General features: G+C 41.0%; 2 protein-coding genes across 3 annotated transcripts in view; one reads left to right on the forward strand and one right to left on the reverse strand.

Moving 5' to 3' along the window:
• POLH (DNA polymerase eta) overlaps positions 1 to 3,211 on the reverse strand; it is a 37,835-nt gene extending 34,624 nt beyond the window's left edge. Inside the window, exon 1 of the mRNA XM_037154045.2 lies at positions 2,951 to 3,211. The gene's annotated coding sequence lies outside the window, so the exon portion shown is untranslated. The remainder of the gene's footprint in view (positions 1 to 2,950) is intronic.
• Positions 3,212 to 3,323: 112 nt separating this feature from the next.
• The window catches only part of XPO5 (exportin 5), a 64,522-nt gene continuing 44,574 nt past the window's right edge, over positions 3,324 to 23,271 (forward strand). Inside the window, exons 1-9 of one of the 2 annotated variants that reach the window (XM_053668331.1) lie at positions 3,324 to 3,631; positions 5,004 to 5,125; positions 6,051 to 6,123; positions 7,183 to 7,320; positions 7,475 to 7,657; positions 15,126 to 15,152; positions 15,545 to 15,730; positions 16,704 to 16,780; positions 23,138 to 23,237. In XM_053668331.1, coding sequence (XP_053524306.1) covers positions 3,527 to 3,631; positions 5,004 to 5,125; positions 6,051 to 6,123; positions 7,183 to 7,320; positions 7,475 to 7,657; positions 15,126 to 15,152; positions 15,545 to 15,730; positions 16,704 to 16,780; positions 23,138 to 23,237 — 1,011 coding nt within the window. In that variant the 5' untranslated portion in view covers positions 3,324 to 3,526. The remainder of the gene's footprint in view (positions 3,632 to 5,003; positions 5,126 to 6,050; positions 6,124 to 7,182; positions 7,321 to 7,474; positions 7,658 to 15,125; positions 15,153 to 15,544; positions 15,731 to 16,703; positions 16,781 to 23,137; positions 23,238 to 23,271) is intronic. The other variant, XM_053668332.1, reaches the window with a different exon arrangement.

Here is a 23,271-nt window from a genome sequence, read left to right on the forward strand (position 1 = left end):
TTTATAGACAGTTAAAAAGGATACCTAATCCAAAGTGCCAAGGAAAACTGTATTTCCCTCCTTCCAGTGTTGAGTTACCATGAGCATGAGATCCTGGAAACTAACAAGAATGAAAAAGGCATTTTCATTTACTACTCCAAGGAGAATAATAAATTGGTACAATTTTAGGAAGGTAGTAAGTATTAAAAGCTTTAAAAATATCCATCTCCCAAAAAAACTGAACATTTCACAAAAGATATACAAATAGTCAACAGGGCCCTGGCTGGTGTGGCTCCGTGCATTGAGCGCCAGCCTGAGAACCAAAGGATCACCAGTTTCCCAGTCAGAGCACATGCCTGGGTTGTGGGCCAGGTCCCCAGCTGCGGGCACGCAAGAGGCTGTTGCTACACAGTGATGTTTCTCTCCCTCTCCTTCTTCATCCCCTTCTCTGAAAATAAATAAATAAAATCTTTAAAAAAATAGTCAACAGGCACATGAAAATGAAAATATCATTAGTCTTACAGAAATGCAAATTAAAACCACAATTCACATTGACAAAGGGATTAAGCCAATAGATAATCTAATTCATACATAAATCTCAAGTATAAATTCAGGGAAAAGAGAAACAAAAATGATATATAACATCGCAGCATTCATGTGAATTTCTTTTTTTTCTTTTATTAAAAAAAAAAAAGAGCAGGGGTTGAGTCAGTGGAAGATACTGCTGAAGCCCCAAGCAGTTCCTCTTTTTTTCAAGTTTTTATTTATTTATTTTTAGAGAGGAGAAGGGTGGGAGAAAGAGGAGAGAAACATCAATGTGTGGTTGCCTCTCTCACACCCCCAACTGGAGACCTGACCCACAACCCAGGCATGTGCCCTGACTGGGAATCAAACTGGCAATCCCTCTGTTCCCAGGCTGGCACTCAGTCCATTGAGCCACATCAGTCAGGGCATCATGTGAATTTCTTTAACTTTCTATTTTGAAATAATGTTAGACTTAAAAAATATTGCAAAAATAGTAGGGTTCTCCCACACCTAGTTCCCTCTAATGTTAATATTTTACATAGCATAATTATCAAAGCTAAAAAATGAACATTGGTATATTTAACTACTTGAATTTCACCAGTTATTCCACTAATACCCTTTTTCTGTTCCAGGATCCAATCTAGTACCCAGTCTTAGTCATCATGTCTGCTTAATATTTTCCAATCTGCGACACCTCCTAAATCTTCCCTTGTTTTTCATCACCTTCACACTTTTGAAGAAAACTAGTCAGTTACTTTGAGAATATATTTCTCTTTAGGTTGGTCTGATGTTTTCTCTTGATTAGACTGAGGTTATGCATTTTTGCCAAGAATATTACATAAGTTATGTGCTCTTCTCAGTGTATCATTTTGGGAGGTACATAATATCAATGTCTTATTACTGGTGATATTAACCATGATCATTTAGTTGAGAAAGTATTTGCCCTGTTTCTCATGGTAAAGTTACTATTTTTCCTTTTGTAACTAATCTTAGGGGAGATACTTTGAGGCTACAAATATCCTGTTTCTCCTCACATTTTCACTGATGGGTATCAGTGAATCTTGCCTGGGACAATTATTTTGCAGTGTTCTAATGGTGATTTTCTACTCATTCATGTAAATTTCTGAAAACAAAAGAAAACAATGCTACATACTATTCCAGCATAGACATGTATAAAGGCATGGATAGTAGATTGGAAGAATAAACCTTACATACTTGATAATGGATACAGACTCATATTATCATTTAACAATATTAGAAAATTAGAAGAAGGAATGTAAACTAAAGAAGTGGCTCCCAAACTTTGCTGCATACTGGAACCACCTAGGAACATTTAAATAATATTGATATTGGCTTTTAGGGTTGACCACCAGACACCATAATTTAATTGGTATGGATATGAGCTGGGCATTGTGATTTCTACAAGCTTTCCAGGCCCTTTTAATATGTAGCAGAGATTGAGAAACACTAACCTAAAGTATGTAAGACACTTTTGAAAACACCAGTAATTCATGATTTAAATATGAGAAACACAGGTTATACAGTTGAGTAAGCACTCAACTGTATTCTTTTAAAAAAGTGTCAAAAATTAACATTCACTCTGAAAAAAGTGGTATGCAACTACAAAGTGGAAGATTAGTGGAAAGAAAACAATGAGTTTTTAAAAATCAGAGTGTCAAGGCATTAATTTCTTATAAATTCTACTCACTGAAAACAGGCAGAAAGAAATTCATTGACTGAAGTGCCTTTTGCATAGCACTGAAACAGATGCCACAGTAAAAATAGTAAATGCGTTTTCACACACACAAAAACAACAGATATGCACCATAGTGATACAAGTACCAGAAATGGAGTATGAATTGGGAGCAGTGATTTAAATCCAGCAAACATATTAGTGAGTATATAAATGCAAAAACCGATATGCACTTTAACAGATAATGAAGCTGTTCAAGTTTTCAGTTCACATATTTTGCTGGTGAAGGGAAGAGCTTTTTAAAAGATGGAAAATGAAACACACTCTCTGCCAAGACCCCATTTTCAGAATAAGGGTTATACTACGGTGAAGCATCTATAGAAAGCACTTCAGAAGATCAGCACCGCTCAACCTTCAATACTTGCAATTATTCGTCTTTAAATATCTCGATTTATCCCAATCCGCACAAAACAAGTTTGGTGCCAATCTGGTGATAACACACCCAAAGAAAGTAAGTACAAGAGGGAGGTTTAAGAGTTACAGAGAAAAATATTATTTTTTTCACACGAAAAATTCTCTTAGAGAATACCAGGGCCACATACTCTGTGAGCGTGCATTTCCAGTTCATGTAATTTTTGGAACCAACATTTGGCCCAATGTTGTCGCCAGTCACTGCTATATCATAAAACCAATAGCTAAGGCAACCCGAAAGGTTTGAAAACAGTGATACCGAAAATTTTTTAATTCTCTTACCAATGTGGCAAACCCTGGCAAAACTGCCAAACTGCGGACGCTGCAAATGCTGGGCTTGGTGTCCACTGGAAGATGACTGGGTCTTGAATAACTGTCTCTTTTCCGGGAGCAAGCCGGTTAGTATCGAGAGATTTATTCCCCGTAAGGATGCAAACAGACGGAGGGTCGCAGAGAATCCTTGCTCGAGCAGCGCCCCACACAACCGGGTTGATTCAGCCAAAGCCAGCGCGCTCAACGGCTAACGCCCTTGACAGACGTCAATCAGCGCGCTCGTCGCGAAGGGCGTTGACGCGCCTGCGCAGGGTGGCCCTTCCGTCCCCAGCTACGCCCACCCTGGGGCAACCGTCAAGAGTGCGCCGCCACTTCCGCCGGCGCTTGCGTAGTGTAGGATCGGGCGCGTGTGCCCCGCCGGTTCTTTCCCGGCTGGATCTTCTGGCGCACACGGCTCCTCCTCCCGCTTTCTACCCCCCACCTCGCCGCGGCCCGGTACTAGCTTGTTATAACGGTGAGGGAGCCGTCTGTATCTTGTGCTCCCAAGACGGCCGTAGTGCGCTCTCCCGGCGCGTGGCAGTAGCCATGGCAATGGATCAAGTGAACGCGCTGTGCGAGCAGCTGGTGAAAGCGGTGACGGTCATGATGGACCCCAGCTCCACCCAGCGCTATCGGCTGGAAGCCCTGAAGGTAGCTGGGGTCTGGCGCGCGGGGCCTGCCCTAGACCCTCCCTCAGCCCAGCCATCCCGGCACCGCCCACAACCTTGGTAGTCTCCTGCCCACGCGGCCCTTGGACTTCCCTCCTTAACCCTGAGGGGGCCTTCTTTTACTACCCTCCGCGCCTCTTCCCACTGTCAGCTTCTCTGTTGGTGGCGCCGGCCCTTTTCCCGGGACGTCCCGGTCCGTAACTGCTTTTGGCGATCTCATCTCACAACCACTTCGCATTGCCCTCTCCTCCCCTTTTCCCCACTTCACTCTTGTTCGCACTAGGACGCCCCCCTCCACAGCTGGCTAAACTTAACTTTATTCGCCAGAGCCCCACATCCCCGCATCCCCTCGCCTTTCCGTGGAGCACGTGTCCATCCTGTACTCAGCACCAGCTACATTCTTTACGGTCTCCCCAGCTCTACAAAGTTTCCCTACTAATCCGTTCTCCTGACCCCCCTAAATGAGCATCAGACCCCGTAGTGTCCTTTTACTTAAATCTTTACACCCCTTCCTGACCTCTACGTATGTTGGTATTTTTGGGCTAATTCTCACACGCGCCCCCCCCCTCATATTTTTTATTGTGTGATATTCTTAGGTTATTTTGCGCAGAGATGAACTTCCAACCACTTGCTTTGCATTTTAACAAGGGCACTTTGATTTCCTGAAAGTAGTTTTTTTGAGTCCCGGATGCTCTGCTCCTGGGACTGACTCTTGTGCTGCAATTTGGGGATGCTAATACAAGTGGAGATGCTAATGCAATATGAGCATATTCCCGCATCAAACAATGTATGTGGGCTGTGAGAAATGAAATAACCACTAGGAAAAAAATAACTTGTGCACAGTTTAAGTGATGTACAGTGAGCATCACTTGGAGGAAATTTAAAATACGTAGATGTATGCCACCGAATTTGGAGTCAAACGGTTGGGTTGTACTTTGTTTGTTTTGCTATAATATATTTAAAATAGACACAAAAGTAGAGAGACTGCAATGATTTTGGGTATGCCCATTGCATGAACTCAGGTATTACAAAAGATTTTACATTTGCTTTATCCTCCTTCACCAAAAGTTTTTAAAACAAATCCTCGAAATTGTCATTTCACTCCTATATACTTCAGGGGTGTATCTCTAACATTTTTTTTAGTCTTTTAGATAAGATTTTTTTTTTCAACATTCGTAGGGATAGTGCATGGGGAATCTAGAACTATGAAAGTGAAAGGAATTTAATGGGTTCCTTACAATATTTGTCTATATTTTGCAGTGTAAAAATATGGCTCAGGTTGGAGTTAAAATGAAAGTTTTTTTAGGCCCTACCCTCTTGGCTAGTAAGGAAAACGTTAACTTTTCTTCTTTTAGTTTTGTGAGGAGTTTAAAGAAAAGTGCCCTGTCTGTGTCCCCTGTGGTTTGAAGCTGGCTGAGAAAACACAGATTGCTATCGTCAGACATTTCGGTCTTCAGATCCTGGAACACGTTGTCAAGTAAGGAGCTTTTGGGTGTTACCGCTGAAGTCTTGAGGGAGCAAATCTTTAGTTCTTCTATAACTCATAGAGCTAGTCTTTAGGTAAGTAGAAAAGAGGAATCCCCAAGAAGAAAGGACTCATCCCCAAGAGGTTACCACAGCTTCATTGGAGCTCTCATTCAGGACCTCACCTTTCCCTTCTTTAGTTTATTTGTCCATGTGGAACTGCATAGTACATACTAAGCATTCTGCAAATGTTAGCTGATCGTCATTCAACCAGCATTTATTGAGTTCTGACTTTATGCCATAGATCTCTAAGTCTTTTTAGAATAATGCAATGCATAGGGAAATAAATCTCTGATTAGGCATTTTTGCTTTTAATTTTTTTTCCTTAAGTTTGAGCATGGGCCTTCTCTGAATGGCAACTTCAAAGCAGAATCATATGAAAATAACTGAAAACCCTTTCTAACTTTAGTCTCCTACCCCCAATGTCTATCAGAAGAATCAGTCAGTTTTTAAGAATTAGCTAGCTTTTCTGGATTTGCGGTATTACTTTGTAAACCATCACAGAAATGGAGTTAGCAATATCAAGACTGTATTTTCTGAAAAACAGTTACATTGTTGCAGTTGTTTCAGGGGTATACATTTGCTTTTGCTCTGTCGGGAAAATCAACAGGAAAGCTGATCTGTTGGAAAATCCTGTATGGGTTCCGATTAATGGCCCACTGCCTAAATAAAACTATTTCCCCATACTTTCTCTGTTGTTAGCATTTTGGTTACGTGTGGTTACATTTCGGTTACGTTTTGTCTGTTCTTTGAGGCATATGAAATCAAAAGTTTAATTTCTTAGTGAAATTGCCAACATAATCTAATACCAGGCTCAAAGTCTCCTAAAGAGAAGACTTCTAATGTGGTCTGTTGACTTTATGCATTTTGGTGGCCAGGTTTCGGTGGAACAGCATGTCTCGATTGGAGAAGGTCTATCTGAAGAACAGTGTCATGGAGCTGATTGAAAATGTAAGGAATTGTTGGTTGGACGACTTGTGTTTCCAATGTTGTTTAGACAGAGTGACTTCTTTAATGTAGCGTTTGTGTAAAAATTCAGTGGTTCTACATGCCAGACAGCCTACTTTGTATGACATTAAATGTTACCTTCAAGGTAAGAAGAACCACCGTCACAAGAAATTGTAATTCATCACAAACATACTGTATGATAGTAACAGTAAAAAATAAGCAGAATGAATTTGTTTCAGGAGTCAGAATATGGCTTTAAACATGTTTAAAATCCATCGCCTTTTTTTCTTTTTTTTTTTTTAAGATTTTATTTATCTTTAGAGAAAGAGGGGGAGGGAGGGAGTAACATCCATATATGAGGGTTGCCTCCTGCACACCCCCTACTGAGGACCTGGCCTGCAACCCACACATGTGCCCTGACTAGGAATCAAACCAGCAACCTTTCACTTCACAGGCCAGTACTCACTCAGTCCACTGAGCCACCCAGCCAGGACCTTTTTTCCTTTTTAAAGGGCATAAAAAGTGGAATTCCTACCCCTCTTTATCCCCAAAGTCTGGTGCCTTTGATAGGGGGGGGGGAATCTTCAAAACTATTAATTAACTCAGGCTCTGTAATTTGCTGGTTCTGGGAAAACTTGATAAAAATCATAATAGTCTTTCTGTATCTTCTCATACTAGAACTATTGGTGAAATATTTAGGTGCTCCTCCTAACTCTCCCATTTTAGCAGCCCCTCAACATATTCCTTATTTCTCTTTTCTTCCACCCTGGCCCTCTAACAAAATGAAACCATCAATAAGAGAGTCTCTTCTGTTTCTGAAGGACAACAGTGATGTCTACCTTGCTCTGTGTGACAGCCATTTTATTAGCTGGTGAAACCCTCACTTAAGTTTTAAGTGGGAGGAATAATTAGGAAGAATGCAGGACAAATGACTCAGACATGGAGAACAGGTTTGTTTATTCTGGTTAGTCTAAATGCAGGCTTACTGGTGAGTTTTTATAGTCCTGTTTTCCCCTTGAATTCACTCTTGCAGATCTCTTAATATCTCTTATTCTTTTTCAGGGAACACTGAATATTTTGGAAGAGGAGAACCATATTAAAGATGTTCTGTCTCGAATTGTAGTAGAAATGATCAAGCGGGAATGGCCACAGCACTGGCCCGACATGCTCATAGAATTGGACACTCTTTCCAAACAAGGGGTATGAGATACAGTAGTGCCAATTCAGTTTTTGTGGTTTTGGTTTTTTTGGGCTCTTCAGGGGTTTCTTTGTTTTGTCAATAGAAAAGAGCTTTTAGGCATACCTATAAAGGAAAAGATATTTTAGTTTAACTTGCTTATTTCTGTTGATACAGGAAACACAGACAGAATTAGTGATGTTCATCCTTTTGCGACTGGCAGAGGATGTAGTGACCTTTCATACACTGCCCTTTCAAAGAAGAAGGGACATCCAGCAAACATTAACCCAGAACATGGAAAGGATCTTCAGTTTTCTACTTAACACACTTCAAGAAAATGTAAACAAGTACCGGCAAGTGGTAAGGGATACCCCACCTCTTCAAAGTTGTGTTTTTTAGTGAGTCTTCTTTTGTTTGTTTAAAGTTAGAATGAGCAAGGAACTAAGCACCTAGTTTTTGAACTAGACGTCTAGTTCAAAAGAAAAGGCCATTTTATGAACAAAAAGGAAATAGGTGACAGGAAAAACAAGGACTTATTTCCTTTTTTTTTTAAAGAACTGATTTTCTACTAGAACAAATAATTTCTTTTACAGTAAGGAAATTCATTAAATAATATAAAGATGAAGGATGTCTTAATATTTGAAAGTCAAGATATCTCATAGGTCAGAGTAGTATCCCTATTAAAATTTGATGTTCCATTAGTCCTGTCCCTCTTTTAGTATAAACTGTGCCAAGTTTTATTAATTGTTACTACATAATTCTTGGTATTTTGTTCTTCCTGATGAGGTAGAGTTACTCTTAATTTTCATTTTTCCCTTCTGCAGAAAAGGGCAAGCCAGATATTTTCTTTCCAGCCGTTGTCATTTTTAGCAGAGAGCCTTTAGAAGAAGGCAGTATGAAAGTTAACCTAGTATAGAAAGTTAATCTAGTCCCCACTAGAGGGTGATTTAGCCCCCCAGATTTTCACAAGTAGGGATTGCTACTAGCATCTGGTGGGTAGACACCAGGGATGCTGCTAAACTGTAGCAGCATTATATAATACACAGTTCCCACAATAAAGAATAATCCAACCCAAAATGTCAAAAGTGCAGAGTTGAAAAACCCTGCTCTAGTATTCTCCCATGTGCTTATTTCACAAAATAGGACTAATTATAGTTCGTTATCTTTATGCCCCCCCCCCCCCCCGCAACTTCATTAGGTCTGCTCTCAGAGAAGCACTAGATACTAACACTAATAGGAGAAGGTACTATAAACTATTTTGGTGTGGAGGAGCTCACAGTGAGTACATGGTGTATATAGATACCATATACAGAGTGGGACAAAATAGGTTTACAGTTGTATGTGAAACAGTTTATTCTTGTATTATTATTTATTAATAATTGTATTTTTTCATTCTGAAATATAAAGCTTTTTCTTTGTTTTGATTTTTAGAGAGGGATAGATGGAGGGAGGAAAAGAGAGAAACATTGATTTGTTGTTTCGCTTATTTGTGCATTCATTGGTTGCTTCTTGTATGTGCCCTGACCAGAGATCAAATCCATAACCTTCACCTGTCAGGACAGCGTTCGAACCAACTGAGCTGCCTGGCCAGGGCATAAAGCCCTTTTTAATTAAAGTATAGTTGACATACATTGTTGTAGTAGTTTCAGGTGTATTAGCACAGTGATACTTCACATTTATACACCTTATGTAGTGATCACCACAAAAAGTGTACTATCCATCTGTCATCATACAGAGTTATTGTGATACTACTAACTGTAGTTCATCTGTTGTACTTTACATCTTTGTGACTTATTTATAACTGTAAGTTTGTACCTTTTTATCCCCTTCACCATTTTATTCATACCTGACCACCCAACCCTCTGGCAGCTGTCAGTTTTTCTGTATCTATGAGTCTGTTTGTTTGTTCATTTGTTTAGTTTTTTAGATTCTATACATAAGTGAAATGATAACAGTATTTGTCTTATTTCACTTAGCATAATACTGTCTAGGCCACAGATGACAAACACAAGGTCCGAGGGCCGTACCCGGCCCTTTACCTTGTTTTATCCAGCCCGCCACCTTGTTTCTACCCGGCGGCAGTGCTGAGCTCTCACTTAACTGTTAAGGAGTAGTTGCATTTACACAGTCCTAAAATTACATTTAGCCCTTTGAAGGTAAGCGTGGGGCTGGTGTGGCCCCACTGGTGAAAGTGAGTTTGACACCCTGCTCTAGGTCTATCCATGTTGTTGCAAATGGCAAGATTTCTTTCTTTCTTTCTTTCTTTCTTTCTTTCTTTCTTTCTTTCTTTCTTTCTTTCTTTCTTTCTCTCTTTTCTCTCTCATGGCTGAGTAATACCCCCCCCATATATATTATTCATCCACCTATTGATTAACACCTAGGTTGCTTTTATACAATATCTTGGCTATTGTAAGTAATGCTGCATTTAACAAAGGGGTGCAGAGATCTTTTCAAATTAGTTTTCTTCAGATAAGTGCCCAAAAGTCAAATTGTGGATCCTTCTTTGTCTCTTGTTATAGCCATTGTTTTAAAGTCTGTTTTGTCTGATAAAAGTACTGCTATCCCAGCTTCTTTTTTTTCCTTTCCATTTTCATGAAATACCTTTTTCCATCCCTTTACCTTCATCACATTGAAAATTCTATGTGTGTCTTTCAATCCGGAGTCTGCTGTAAGCAGCAAATGTAAAGGTCTTGTGGTTTTATCTGTTCAGTCATCCTATGTATTTTCTTTGTTCTTTTTAAAAAATATTTTATTTCTTTATTTTTACAGAGGGGAAGGGAGGGAGAGAAACATTAATGTGTGGTTGCCTCTAGTGTGCCCCCTACTGGGGACCTGGCTTGTAACCCAGGTATGTGCCCTGACTGGGAATCGAACCGATGACCCTTTGGTTCGCAGGCCTGCACTCAATCCGCTGAGCTACACCAGCCAGGGCCATATGTATTTTCAATGAATCATTTAGTCAACTTACGTTTAAAGTAATTATTGATAGATATGTACTTATTGCCACTTTAATCATTTTCATACTAAATTTATAAGTGGTTGGTCTACTATCTACCATATGTTTGCCTTTACTAGTGAGATTTTTTAAAAATATTTTATTTATTTATTTAGAGAGGGGGAAAGGAGGGAGAAAGAGAGGGAGAGAAACATCGATGTGTAAGGTGTTCCCTGGATTGGATGGACTAGTGTGGCTTCCTGTTGTGGCTGGACCACAACTTCTGTGGACACACTGGCAGATGAGGCTGGTCCCTAGCCCACTGGCTGAGAGGTCTGTCCACACTGTTGCAGACTCACTGGTGTGCATGGCAAGCCTTCGGTGTGGCTGGCTGCAAGGTCCACCCATGCTATTGCAGAGACACTGCTGTGTGCTGGTGCCAGCTAAAGGCTTCCCACTGGGGGTGGCAGGGCAGGAGCCACTTTGGAGGGATGCTAGCTCTAATGAGTCCTCAAGGAAATGAATGCCAGTGTGGGGTGAACAGTGTTAGCAATGCTAATAGAGTGTCAGAAATAGCGCCTGCCAGCACCTCTGACTGAGGAGAAAGTTCCAAAAGATCCCTGTCTCTCCAGCATATACCCAAAAATTGGTCAATTTATCACATTCACGTGTGATCCAGGTGCTTTTCAAACTGCTGCCTCTGTGCCAGGACTCAAAAAGGCCACAACCCAGGTTTTCTGTGGCCCTTTGGCTCTCCCAGATGTGAGCCCCACTGGGGGTTCATCTTCCTGGCACAGGTTTCCTGGGCCAGGACTCAGACCCCTTGCTCTTCTGGGATGATTTCTGCAGTTGCGATATTCTTCTTACTTGTGAGTCACCGCATGGGGAGTAGGGGATAGTGTAGGTCCTGACTGTTCTTAGTCTCTACTCCTCCTGCCTGGTTTAGTGTGGTGTTTTCTTTATTTATGTAGTTGTAGAAAATCTGTTCTGCTAGTCTTCAGGTCATTCTGAGAGATAGATATTCTATTCGTAGTTGCAGTTTTAATGTCAGTGAGAGGCTCTAGTAGGGGGACTCTCTTATTCCACCAACTTGAACTTGAAGCCAGGAGCCTTGCTCTTGAATGCCAGTGTAGCTTGTCTGTGAAATGTTCCTTGTGGTTGGTGCACTTTCATCACAACAAATGTGTCTCCAGATGTGTGGGGGCAACTTTGCCAGCAAGTCCCTCTGCCACGGATGAAAGTAACACTACTAAGACATGATCTGCTTGAGGAGGAGAGGTGGCCAATCTCTCAGAGGAGAAAGGCTAAGGAGCCCCTTCCTTAATGGCTTTTATTGGGTTGAAATACACAGTAATACAGGGGGTAAGGATCAAACAGTAGATAACATTTCAAAGAAATCTGAGGGCTTAGTCTGAGTCAGTGTCTGTCAGGAAAGGGGGTTGCAGAAACTTTGGGAGACATACTCATTTCCTGCTCAGACCCTTGTCATATGAATGGAAAGCACTCTTAGCAAAGCAGGCTTCACAGGACTTTAAGGAATTCTTTCTTATGTCCGATCCCCCTGGATCCCATTGTAGCCGGCAAGAGGCTGTACACCACCTCCCGCATCACAGGTTTTCAGGCTTAAGTGGGTTAGAGCCAGGAAGTGCTGCTCCCAGAGGACATGGGGACTTGGGCTATGTCAGAATAGCTGGGGGGTGAGGGTCCATCACTCCCTTTTTGTTGCAAACGCCTCCCCCCCCCCCCCCGCCAGTCCTTCCACGATGGCCTCCCAAGTGATCGTGTCTGGCTTAGGTTGTCCCTCTGAAGAGTCGTACCTGTCTCTGACTAACCGACCAAGCTTTGGGAGCAGGGGATGAAGCGGAAGCAGTGCTGCTGCCAGAGATAAGCTTTGTCTCAGTGGCTCACATTCCGGAGGTCGCTCACTCAGCCTTAGCCATGGGAGGCAGTTACAACTCCTGAAACCAGGCAGAGCAGTTTCCAACATGGATGGGATTGCCAAGTGTATTAGTTAATTGTATTATTTTCCATATGAAATACCTGTACTTACTTTTGCCATTCCCTGTACTTGTTTACACTTTCTATGGTATTTAATCCTTGAAACCCTAAGAGTCAGAAAGTATTGTTTCCATTTTGTAGATGAGGAAAACCAAGGCTTGGGGTAATTATTAAAGAGCCTGTATAAATGGTTTGGTTAGAATTCAAGCCCCATTCTTCATACTAGAATAGACTTTTTCCCAAAAAATATCTCCCTGAGATTTTTCAAAAGAAAATATCAAGGAAATGCTTGGATTTTAAAACCTACGTGGGCACACTCTCTCTCCCGGAAGCATGCCCACGCCTTTCTTCCCTCTCAGGCATCCATCTCCTAAACTCTAACGGCCCAATTAGACCTGCTACAAGGGGAGCAGTGGGTAGCAGCAGCAGCTCATCCTGGGCTAACCCCCTGAGCCTGTTTGAGAAAAAGCCCCCTTTTCTCTGACTTCCCAGGGAGCCAAAGCAGCCCACCTAGGCCCTCTATTGTTACTTCTCTTATCCTAAGCCCTTCCTTGTTTCACTCTCCCCAGGTTTAATAAACATAATCTCAAAATTACCTGGACTCGTGTTGTGAAATCTTTCCTGCACGAAATCAAGAACCCACACACTATGCAGGCTGCACTAGGGCAGACCTGCTCTGAGCCTTGTTCCCATCTGTTAACGGATGGATATCCCACAGGCCTGGAGCAAGCAGAGGACATTAGTCTGGAGTTCCCAGTGTTTGGATCTCCAGCCCTCCTCAGGAAGTGAGAGGATCTCTTCTTCTCTGAACTTCTTTGATATGAACCAGTTAGACTGATGTGGCTGTATATTGTTTAATAAAAGAAGAAAGTTTCAGTACTTTAACAAACTTTGCCACAGCTAAGCCTGATTGGATTGGTGGGGTGGATCACATGGGATCGATTATTTCATTCATTCAAGAAGAAAAACAGTTGTTTAAAATAAAATAAATAAACTCAAATTTTCTTCCTTTAAAAAAGCCAAAACAAAAACCAAACCTATATAATGAGGGTAAAGGAAGTATTCTTTTATTTTCCCCTGGGAGATTTAATACCTAGGAGATAGAGAACAAATTGTGAATACTTAGTTGCTGTAGAAATCTAGCAAATGTGCAAGAACAGGGCTGATGATAGGTGACAGTCTAAAAAGTTAGAAACAGCCCCAGCTGGTGCAGCTCAGTGGATCGAGTGCAGGCCTGCGAACCAAACAACCATGGTTCGATTCCCAGGGCACATGCCTGGGTTGCAGGCCAGTTCCCAGCAGGGGATGCATGAGAGGCAAGCATACATTGATATTTCTCTCCCTCTCCCCTTCCCCTCTAAAAATAAATAAATAAAACCTTTAAGAAAAAAAAAAAGAAACACCTACTGGTGTGTTTATCTTTAGCCTCTGTTTTAGTTTCCTTCATCTGTTAAACTGGACTTCCACCTGTGCACAGGACCAGAGCACACCAAGCGCCAACTCTTTTATCTTGAACTCAGTTTGCTTGTAGTTGGTTTTTCTCTTCTATCCTTTCACCTTCCCAACTGAAGAATAAGTTGAATGGTAAACAATAATGGGATGGGTATGGGTAGGCTCACTCTCCCTGTCCCATCATCTGGCTCTTGTACTGGTCCCAGGGATGTGGAGGACCCAACAGGAATGAAGGATTTGCAGGAACGGAGAGTAGACAGTGGACTTGGCTCTCGTCATTTGGATCCCTTTTCCCCCTTGGGCAGCATTAGTAGATGTTGATGAGGAAGATAATGTTCTGCTCATCTCTGTGCCATTTGCACATCTATGTGATCGCTATTAATAATGAAGCCTTAATAATTGTTCTTTATCAAAAAAAAATTTTTTCTCACTCGAGGATATGATTGATTTTAGAGAGAGGGGAAGGGAGGGAGAAAGACCAGGGAGAGAAACATTGATGGGTTGCATCTTGTTCACGCCTTGACTGGGGACCAAACCGCAACCCAGGCATGTTCCCTGACCAGAAATTGAACTGGCAACCTTTCAGTTTGCAAAATGATGCCCAACACACTGAGCCACACAGGCCAGGGCAAAAAACATAGTTTTACTTCTTGAGAAAAGGAATTGTAAAATGAGTCCTTTATAATCTTAATGATGGCAAGTTTTCAGGTACTTCAGAAGTTGTTATTCCTGCTTCTATTTTTCTGTTAATGGTCTTCAGGAGTTACTCTTAATTTTAATTTAAAAAATTCCTCAGAAAAATATTAATTTTATACAATTGTAAATTGTAAACATGTAATATTTTTACAGAATTTGGAATATAAGGGTAAAAATTAGTCATAATTGTACATTTACTAAGCATACCATTTTGATCTGTTTAGCGTCTAGTATTTTTATGTACATGTTTTTCCAATATGTCCATTCACATGTGGTAATAAGTTGTATTGATTTCATCTTCTTTCTCTTTTCCATTAACATTACATCATTTCGATGTATCTTTGCCAGCTATAATTTGTCTTTATTTTAATTTGGAGAACATGCTAATACTTTGTTCTAAACTGTATTTCTTTCATCACTAGCAGTGTTTAGCCTTATTTATTGTTCATTTTTTAGTTGTATTTCTTTGTAAATCATGTGCTTTGAAACTGTCTTTGCAGATCTGAATGTTCTTGTGTAAGCTCTTTAAATATTAACTTTTTGTCATATTGCTAAAATTCAAATAACTTGTTCTTACTGGGGCGAATATCAGTTATGCATCCTTGGCAAAGGTATATTCTTTCCAAGATTGAAGATTGAGTCTATATTAGAGAATCTGTTTGAGAGCCTTGATTATGGGGATGGAAAGTTATTACACAGCCTTTTACTCATTAAAAACATTGGATCCTTATACTTCTTTTCTTTCAGAATACAGATAATACTCAGGAGCCAAAGGTAAGAGCTCTTTGTTGGAAGGAGACTTTTTTGAGGCTTGCAGGTACAAGATATATCCGTCTAGTGGAGGGTGACCTTAGCCTTGGTTTATTTGATCACTGAGCTGAGGTGGAAGGGAGTTAAAATTACAATATCTGGTATTTCTTGAAGGAAATTTAATGGACTCATATCAACATGGTCTTATTGATTTCTTGAGATTGCCAATGTTTAAGAAGTGAATGTGTTCATGAGGAAAAAAATACTTTTGAATTTCTTGTTAGCAACTATTATAATAGTACATTTTGAAAAAATCATTTTCTATTTAGAATTAGGAAATAGAAGGAACTCAGATGTAACCATTGTTTGCTTGTCTATTAGAACCTAATAGTCAAAGAGTTGTTTCTGTTATTCAGGCTCAAGCACACTGTCGTGTCGGGGTGGCAGCCCTGAATACTCTGGCCGGCTACATTGACTGGGTGTCCATGAGTCACATCACTGCTGAGAACTGCAGACTCCTGGAGGTGCTGTGCCTGCTTCTGAATGAACAGGAGCTTCAGCTGGGAGCCGCTGAATGTCTTCTCATTGCAGTCAGCAGGAAAGTACGTTACCGCTTCAAACTGACTTGTATCCTTGGAGTCTCTGTGGGTTGTGTGTGCATTCAATTGTATGTTGTGACAGAAAAACACTTAAATGTTTGGTTTGTTTTTTTTACTTGACACCAGCTCCCTACCTGCCTTAAGCCGTTTTTGGACAACAGTTTGCCAGTATTCTAGGCATTTATTGACAAAATACACAGAGGTTGGTCGGGCTAGTTGGTTCTTGAAATAGCTGTGAAGCTTGGCGCTTCACACTTAAGAGATAAAGGTAGTATTAAAGTTTAAAACTTGATGCTTATGTCAGAGAATCATAGATGGTGGCTACCAACAAACCAGACCATGACTCTTTTCCTCATAGCAGTGCTATCTTCAGATGTCACTTACTTTGCTTTGGTATTTGTTTTCATATCACATTTAAAAATAAAAGTTTTATCCAAATTAAGATTCAAACATTGTTTAAAAGATTTTATTTACGTATTTTTTAGAGAGGTAAAGGGAGGGAGAAAGAGAGGGAGGGAAACATTGATGTTGACTGGTTGCCTCTCACGTGCCCTCAACTGGGGACCTGGCCTACAACCCAGGCATGTGCCCTGACCGGGAATGGAAACGATGACCTTTGGGGTCACAGGCCAATGCTCAGTCGTTTGAGCACAGGCCTGCAAACCAAACAACCGCGGTTCAATTCCCAGTCAGGGCACATGCCTGGGTTGCAGGCCAGTTCCCAGCAGGGGATGCACGAGAGGCAACCGTACATTGATATTTCTCTCCCTATCTCCTTCCCTTCCCCTCTAAAGATGAATAAAATTTAAAAAAAAACAAAAAACTGGCTTTGCTTTAGTGTTCAGTCAGCCTGGAAACTATGTGAGAAATTATGAAGTCAGTGTATTTGATTATATAGGTAAGAAGATGTTAGTAATTGGACGCTTTTAATAATATAGTTTTTGTGCTATCTGTGTTTCCCTAAAATCGGGTCTAGGGCAAATTAGAAGACCGGAAGCCCTTAATGGTCTTATTTGGAGATGTTGCCATGCATTATATTCTCTCTGCTGCACAGTGAGTATCTACTTTCCTATGTTTTTTCCTAATTCCTTGTTATGTCATGCTCAGATATATCTGAAGTTCCTATCTGAATGCTGGCAGTCAGTTGACAGTGTTTCTAATAAGAAAATCAGACAGTCTTAAAGGGACTTGAACCTATTTGAAGACCTCATACTGGAAATAAGTTGTGGCCACTGACTCAGCATTGATTTACATTCACAGTTTTCCCCATTTTCTCCAGACAGCTCATCTCCATGATTTTCTTTGTCTGCTTCTGATGATTCCTAAGCCTCCTAGTCGCCTTGGTGACTGTGCTTTAGACTGCTTAGATCTGGACCTGAGTCTGTCCCAGGGCCTGGCTTGATTATATAACTTGAGACATGCCTCCCTTATTTCCTTATCAAAATAGTTAATACCTGAAGTGTTGAGGCTCTTGCAAACAGCAGGAACAATGTGGTCAATGAGAAATGTGTTAATAAAACCTATAAACATATTCAAGGTTCTGAAATAATGGGTTCTGCTTTTTTGTTCCCATTGCTCTGGTAAATATTAAAGCATTTCCTGATACTGTATTTCTTAACCAGGGAGTCATGTAGAACCGTGCCTTACAAATAGCAAAAGCTGTTGAGACACCCTCTTTTCAATACTTATCACTGATTCTTGGTCCTAAGGACAAGTGAAAATATGTGCGATACATATGTATTACTTTAAATCTCCTTACTGTTTATTCTAATACAGCTTTTATGATGGCTTTCCTGTGGAGACTTCAGCTCTGTTTTTAAGGGGTCCTGTTAATTAAATGAGTGATAGCTCTTTTGAATAGCCACTGCAGTTACTGTCTCCAAGACCCATTAGTTACATAGAGACCATGACATTCACCCTGAGGTGTTCTATCTCCATTTGCACCACTGATACTAATCAGCAAAGCTGTGATTCAAACCCAAGCAATCAGACAGCAAAGCCTGCATTGGAAACCATAATGCTGTACTACCCTTCAGTATTGTTAGAGCCTAGGTCTTACTTGTCTCAAGGCCCCAGCTCTTTTTTTTTTTAATTTAAGATTTTATTTATTTATTTTTGAGAAAGGGGAAGGGAGGGAGAAAGAGAGGGAGAGAAATATCAGCATGTGGTTGCCTCTTGCGTACCTCCTACCAGGGACCTGGCCTACAACCTAGGCATGTGCCCTGACTGGGAATCGAACTGGTGACCCTTTGTTCTCAGGCCAGCTCTCAATCCACTAAGAGATACCAGCAAGAGCAAGGCCCCAGCTTTTTACATTATACTGTATTACCTCCAGAACACAGCTGATATGGCTGCTGTCCACAGTAGGGTTTTTTTGTTTGTTTGTTTTTTAAATTTCATTTAAGGGAGAGAGAGAAAAACCAACTGAGATATTCAGCCAGGTCCTCACTATGAATTCTTGTTACTATAAATAGTTTTATGTCATTACAGGTCAAGTTTTGCCATTAAATAAGTTGTAATTATTTTTTTATTTAAAGAATTATAAGGGATTGCAATCAGAACTAAGCAAGAATGATACACAAAGTTATGCTTTTATTATAGTGTTTTTAAAACTTTCTTTTTTAAAGCAATTTAAGATTCACAGTGAAATTCAGGGGAAGGTACAGCAGTTTCCCGTGTACCCCCTGACTCAATACATGCATGGTCTCCCCCCTTATCAACATCACTGTCCAGGGTGGTACATTTGTTACAATTGACGAACCTACATTGACACAGAAAATCATCCAAATTCCATAGTTTACCTTAGGGTAAACATAGTTTACCTTACTTTTGGTGTTTTATCTTCTATAGATTATTAGCACTGAATGATATCTCATGTCTAGATGTACCAGGTTCTATTTATCCATTCACCTATGAAAGGATATCTTGGTTGCTTCCAAGTTTTGGGGATTATGAATAAAACTGCTATTGACATCCAAGTTTAACTATAAAAGCTTTCTATAAAAGCTGCAGGCTTCTGTGTGAACACAAGTTTTCAACTTCTTTGGGTAAATACCAAGGAGGGGCCATTGCTGGATTATATGAGAAATGTATCCTTAGTTTTGTAAGAAACTGTTAAACTGTCTTCCAAAGTCGGTATACCATTCCCAACAATAATGATTTTCTATTGCTCCATATTCTTGATAGCATTTGGTGTTTTCATTGTTGGATTTTGGCCATTCTAATAGTTGTGCAGTGTTTTGTTGTTTAATTTGCATTTCTCTGATGACCTGTGAAGCATCTTTTCTTTCCTTTTTTAAAAATTATATTTTATTGATTGTGCTACTACAATTGTCCCAATTTTTCCCCCTTTGCCATTCTTCACCCAGCACCTCTCACTGCTTCAGGCAGTCCCCACACCATTGTTCATGTCCATGGGTTATGCTTATAAGTTCTTTGGCTACTCCATTTCCTGTACTGTACTTTACATCCCCATGGCTATTCTGTAACTACCTACTTGTACTTCTTAATCCCTTACCTCTGTACTCATCCCTCTATACTCCTTTCCCATCTGGCAACCATCAAAACACTCTCAGGATCCATGATTCTGTCTCTGTTCTTCTTATTTACTTAGTTTCTTTTTTAGATTCAGTTGTGTTGTTGATAGATACGTATTTATTGCCATTTTATTGTTCATAGCTTTATTGATCTTCTTCTTTTTCTTAAATAAGACCCTTTAACATTCCTTATAATCATGGTTTGGTGATGATGAACTTTAGTTTTTTCTTGTGTGGGAAGCTCTTTACCTGCCCTTCAATTCTAAAGGATAGTTTTGCTGGGTAGAGCAATCCTAGCTGCTGTAGGTCCCTGCTTTTCATGACTTTAAATATTTCTTGCCAGTCCCTTCTAGCCTGCAAAGTTTCTTTTGAGAAATCAGCTGAAAGTCTTATGGGAACTCCCCTGCATGTAACTAACTGCTTTTTTCTTACTGCTTTTAAGATTCTCTGTTTATCTTTAACCTTTGGCATTTTAGTTATGATGTGCCTTGAAGTAGGCATCTTTACATTCATGTTTTGGGACTCTGTGCTTCCTGGACTTGCATGTCTGTTTACTTCACCAAATTAGGGAAGTTTTCTTTCATTATTTTTTCAAATAGATTTGCAATTTCTTGTTCTTTCTCTTCTCCTTCTGGTACCCCTATGATGCAAATTTTGGACCTCTGGAAGTTGTCCTAGAGACTGTTTATGCTATCCCCTTTTTTTGGAGGGGATGGGATTCTTTTTTCTTCTTGTTCTCACTGGTTGTTTTTTTTTCTTCCTTATATTCCCAGTCATTGATTTGACTCGGCTTCATTCACTCAACTGTTGTTTCCTGTAAACTGTTTCTGATTTCAATTGGTGTATCCTTCATTTCTGACTGGATCTTTTTCATGCTGTTGAGGTCCTCGCTAAGTTCTTTGAGCATCCTTACAACCAGTGTTTTGAACTCTGCATCTGATAGATTGCTTATCTCCATTTTGTTTAGGTTTTTTTCCTGCAGTTTTGATCTCTTTTTCATTGGGCCATATTTCTTTGTCTCCCTGTCATTGTTTCTGTGCAGAGCTGCTTTGGTTCCATGTCTTGTTAGTGTGGCCTGATGTAGTAGGTGTCCTGTTGGGTCCAGTGGCACAGCCTTGCCTCTCATCCAAGCTGGGTACTTCAGGTGCATCCTTCATGCTGTTGGCAGGTCAGTGGGAGGGATTTACTTTCCAGTCAGCTGCAAGAACTGGCTATGACCACAGACTACCAACCTCTGTGAAGGATCAGCTGTGCAGAGCTCTGATATGGTCTATGGCTGTCCAGTGGGTGCTCAGGCCCTAGAGTTTCCTGAGTGGTGCAGGCCAAGGTCCACCCCAACTTGTGTTTTGCTAGGGCTACTCTGCCTAAACTGTAAAGCAACCTGAGATGGCTACTACTTGTGCTGGGCTTGGAGATTCCCAGTGGAAGCCAAGCTATGCATCTAAGCCAGCTACTGCTAGTGCCGTGCATGGGGCCACTTAGCTAGATATACAGGGCTGAGGGCTCACGATACCAGCTTTACTTGTTTGAGAGAATTTGGGAAGTTGTGAAGCTTGACCCAAGACCAACCACTCATGTGGAAAAGCCACTGTTAATAGTAGTAAGTTTGGTGTGATGACGCATGCACCATCCTGCAGTATACACGGTGTTATGGATGGGATTCGAGACAAATTCACATGGACTACCGAGTCTTGTGGAGGAAAAGGGGCAGGCCACTCTCTTGAGGGGAGAGCACTGCACGCCATTGCCAAGACAGGCTTTTATTGGGTTTAATTTGCACAGAAATACAGGTATAGCCCATTAATCATTGTCAGGCAGTAAGGATCAAACAATAGATAGCATACAAAGAACTATTAGACTACTCAGAAGAACAGAGAACTTCTTCTGAGTCAGGGTCTATCAGCTACAAAACTTTGGGAAACTAACTCATTTCCTGCTCGGACCTTTATCATTTAATTAAAAGCATTCTTAGCAAAGGAGGTTTCACAGGATTTTACATATTCTTTCTCAGGCCTGATGTCCCAGGGAGCCTGCCCTTTGTAGCAGTGGGCTGCACTGCCCTCTGTCATTGTTGCAGGCTTAAGTCATGCAGAGGAGTCAAGATGGCCAAGAAATTAGACTTCTCGCAGACAGAATGAGGACTCGGGTTTTGTCAAAGCTAAGGGGCAAGAGTCCATCACCCCCTTTCTCCATAGCCCCCCAAGTCCTTCCCTGGGGCCTCCACGTGATCATGCTTGTCTTAGGTGGTTCCCCCCTTGGGGAATCTTACCTGTCATTGGCTAACTCATCAAGCATTGGGGGCCAGTTATGGATGAAGGAGTAGAAGCAGCACTCCTGCCAGGGACATAAGCTTTGTCTCCTTAGTAGCTTATGGTCCGAAGGTCGCTCATTCAGCCTTGGCCATGGGGGGGTTACAGCTCCTGAAACCAGGCAGGGCGGCTCCCAACAGTAGGACAGTTCCTTGGGATCTCCAGGGTGGGGCAAACAGTGTTAGCCAGGTTGATAAAGTCTCAGACATAGCAGCCTGCCAGCTCCATGCCTCTGTGGGGCGGAGGGTTCAAAAAAGGTATAATGGCCTTTTTGTGCCTTTCTTTTTTCTTTTTTTGTTGTTGTTGTATTCTCTTTAAAATTATTATTTATTTAATTATTGTTAAAGTACTTTGTCTTTTACTCCCATCCCAGCCTACCCCCCCACCCCCGTGTGCCTTTCTGTCTGGGAGAAAGCTGTCCCCCAGCTCTTGCCTTGATGCCAGACACTCAGTTCTTTCCCATATGCCACTAGTGCCTTTCAAGCTGCTAGCTTGTTGCTAGAGCTCAGAGGAAGTGAGTCTGAGTTAGGTGAGTCTGTGTGTGGATCCTTTCAGAACTGCTTGGAGCTCCAGCAGTTTTCTCCACCAACTCAATCCCTGCTGGTTTTTGCAGCCAGAAATTATGTAGACTTAACTTCCTGGCACTGCAACCCTGGGTTGTGGGCCTGGTGTGGGGCTGGGACTCCTCACTTCTGAGACATACCTCCTGAATTTTTATCCAGCACATGTGGATGTGGGACCAGCCTGTACTGCCTCTCCACCCCTCCTACCAGTCTGGATGCATGTGGTCTCTTTAATTCTGTAGTTGTCAGGCTTCCATTCAACTCAATTTCTGATGGTTCTGAGTGATGGTCGTTCTATAATTCAGTTGTAATTTTGATGTGGTTGTGTGAGGAGGTGAGCCATGTTTACCTATGCTGCCATCTTGACCAGAAGTCTGTAGAGCATCTTTTCATATGTTTAGTTGCCATCTGTGTATCTGAGGAAATATCTTTAGCCCATTTTTTAGTAAGGTTATTTTCTTACTACAGAGTTTTAAGAGTTTATTGTATATTTTGGATAAATAGCCCTTTATCAGATGTGTCTTTTACAAATATTTTCTCTCAAGTCTGTGGCTTGTTTTTCATTCTCTTGATTATAGTCCTTTAAATTTTGTCGTGGTATAAGGAAATGTCATACATGCTCCCCTATGGATCTCTCTCTAACTTCTCCCTGGTTATCAACCAATACCTAGGGAGCAACCAAAGCTGCTTTTGGGCAGCTTCTTTTTTTTTTTAATATATAAGTATGTACAGTGATCTCTGGAGTCATGCTCAGAATTTACATTACTACTCCAGAATACCCAAGGACCATATGATGCCCCAAATTAGTGTCTCTTAAGGGATGAGACTGCATTGAATACTGTTCTTCAACTTTCAGTTTTGGAGGGACTTTTTTGGTTGTTTTGTTTTTAACTTTAATAACAAATTTGAATGTTGAGCACAGACCGCATACATTTCCAGTTGTTGGGAATCCCTTTGGTTCTTTTGATGTGCAACTAATCACACTATTTTTTCATCTTACAGGACTGCTGATGGAGGAGGCTTGGTAGAAAAACACTATGTTTTCCTGAAGAGACTCTGTCAGGTGCTATGTGCTCTGGGCAATCAGCTCTGTGCATTGCTGGTGAGTACTTCCCAATTTCTGGAGCGTTTCAGGG

Source organism: Artibeus jamaicensis, unplaced genomic scaffold (assembly GCF_021234435.1).
Source record: "Artibeus jamaicensis isolate MK-2021 breed Jamaican fruit bat unplaced genomic scaffold, CSHL_Jam_final contig_484, whole genome shotgun sequence".
Classification (NCBI taxonomy): domain Eukaryota; kingdom Metazoa; phylum Chordata; class Mammalia; order Chiroptera; family Phyllostomidae; genus Artibeus; species Artibeus jamaicensis.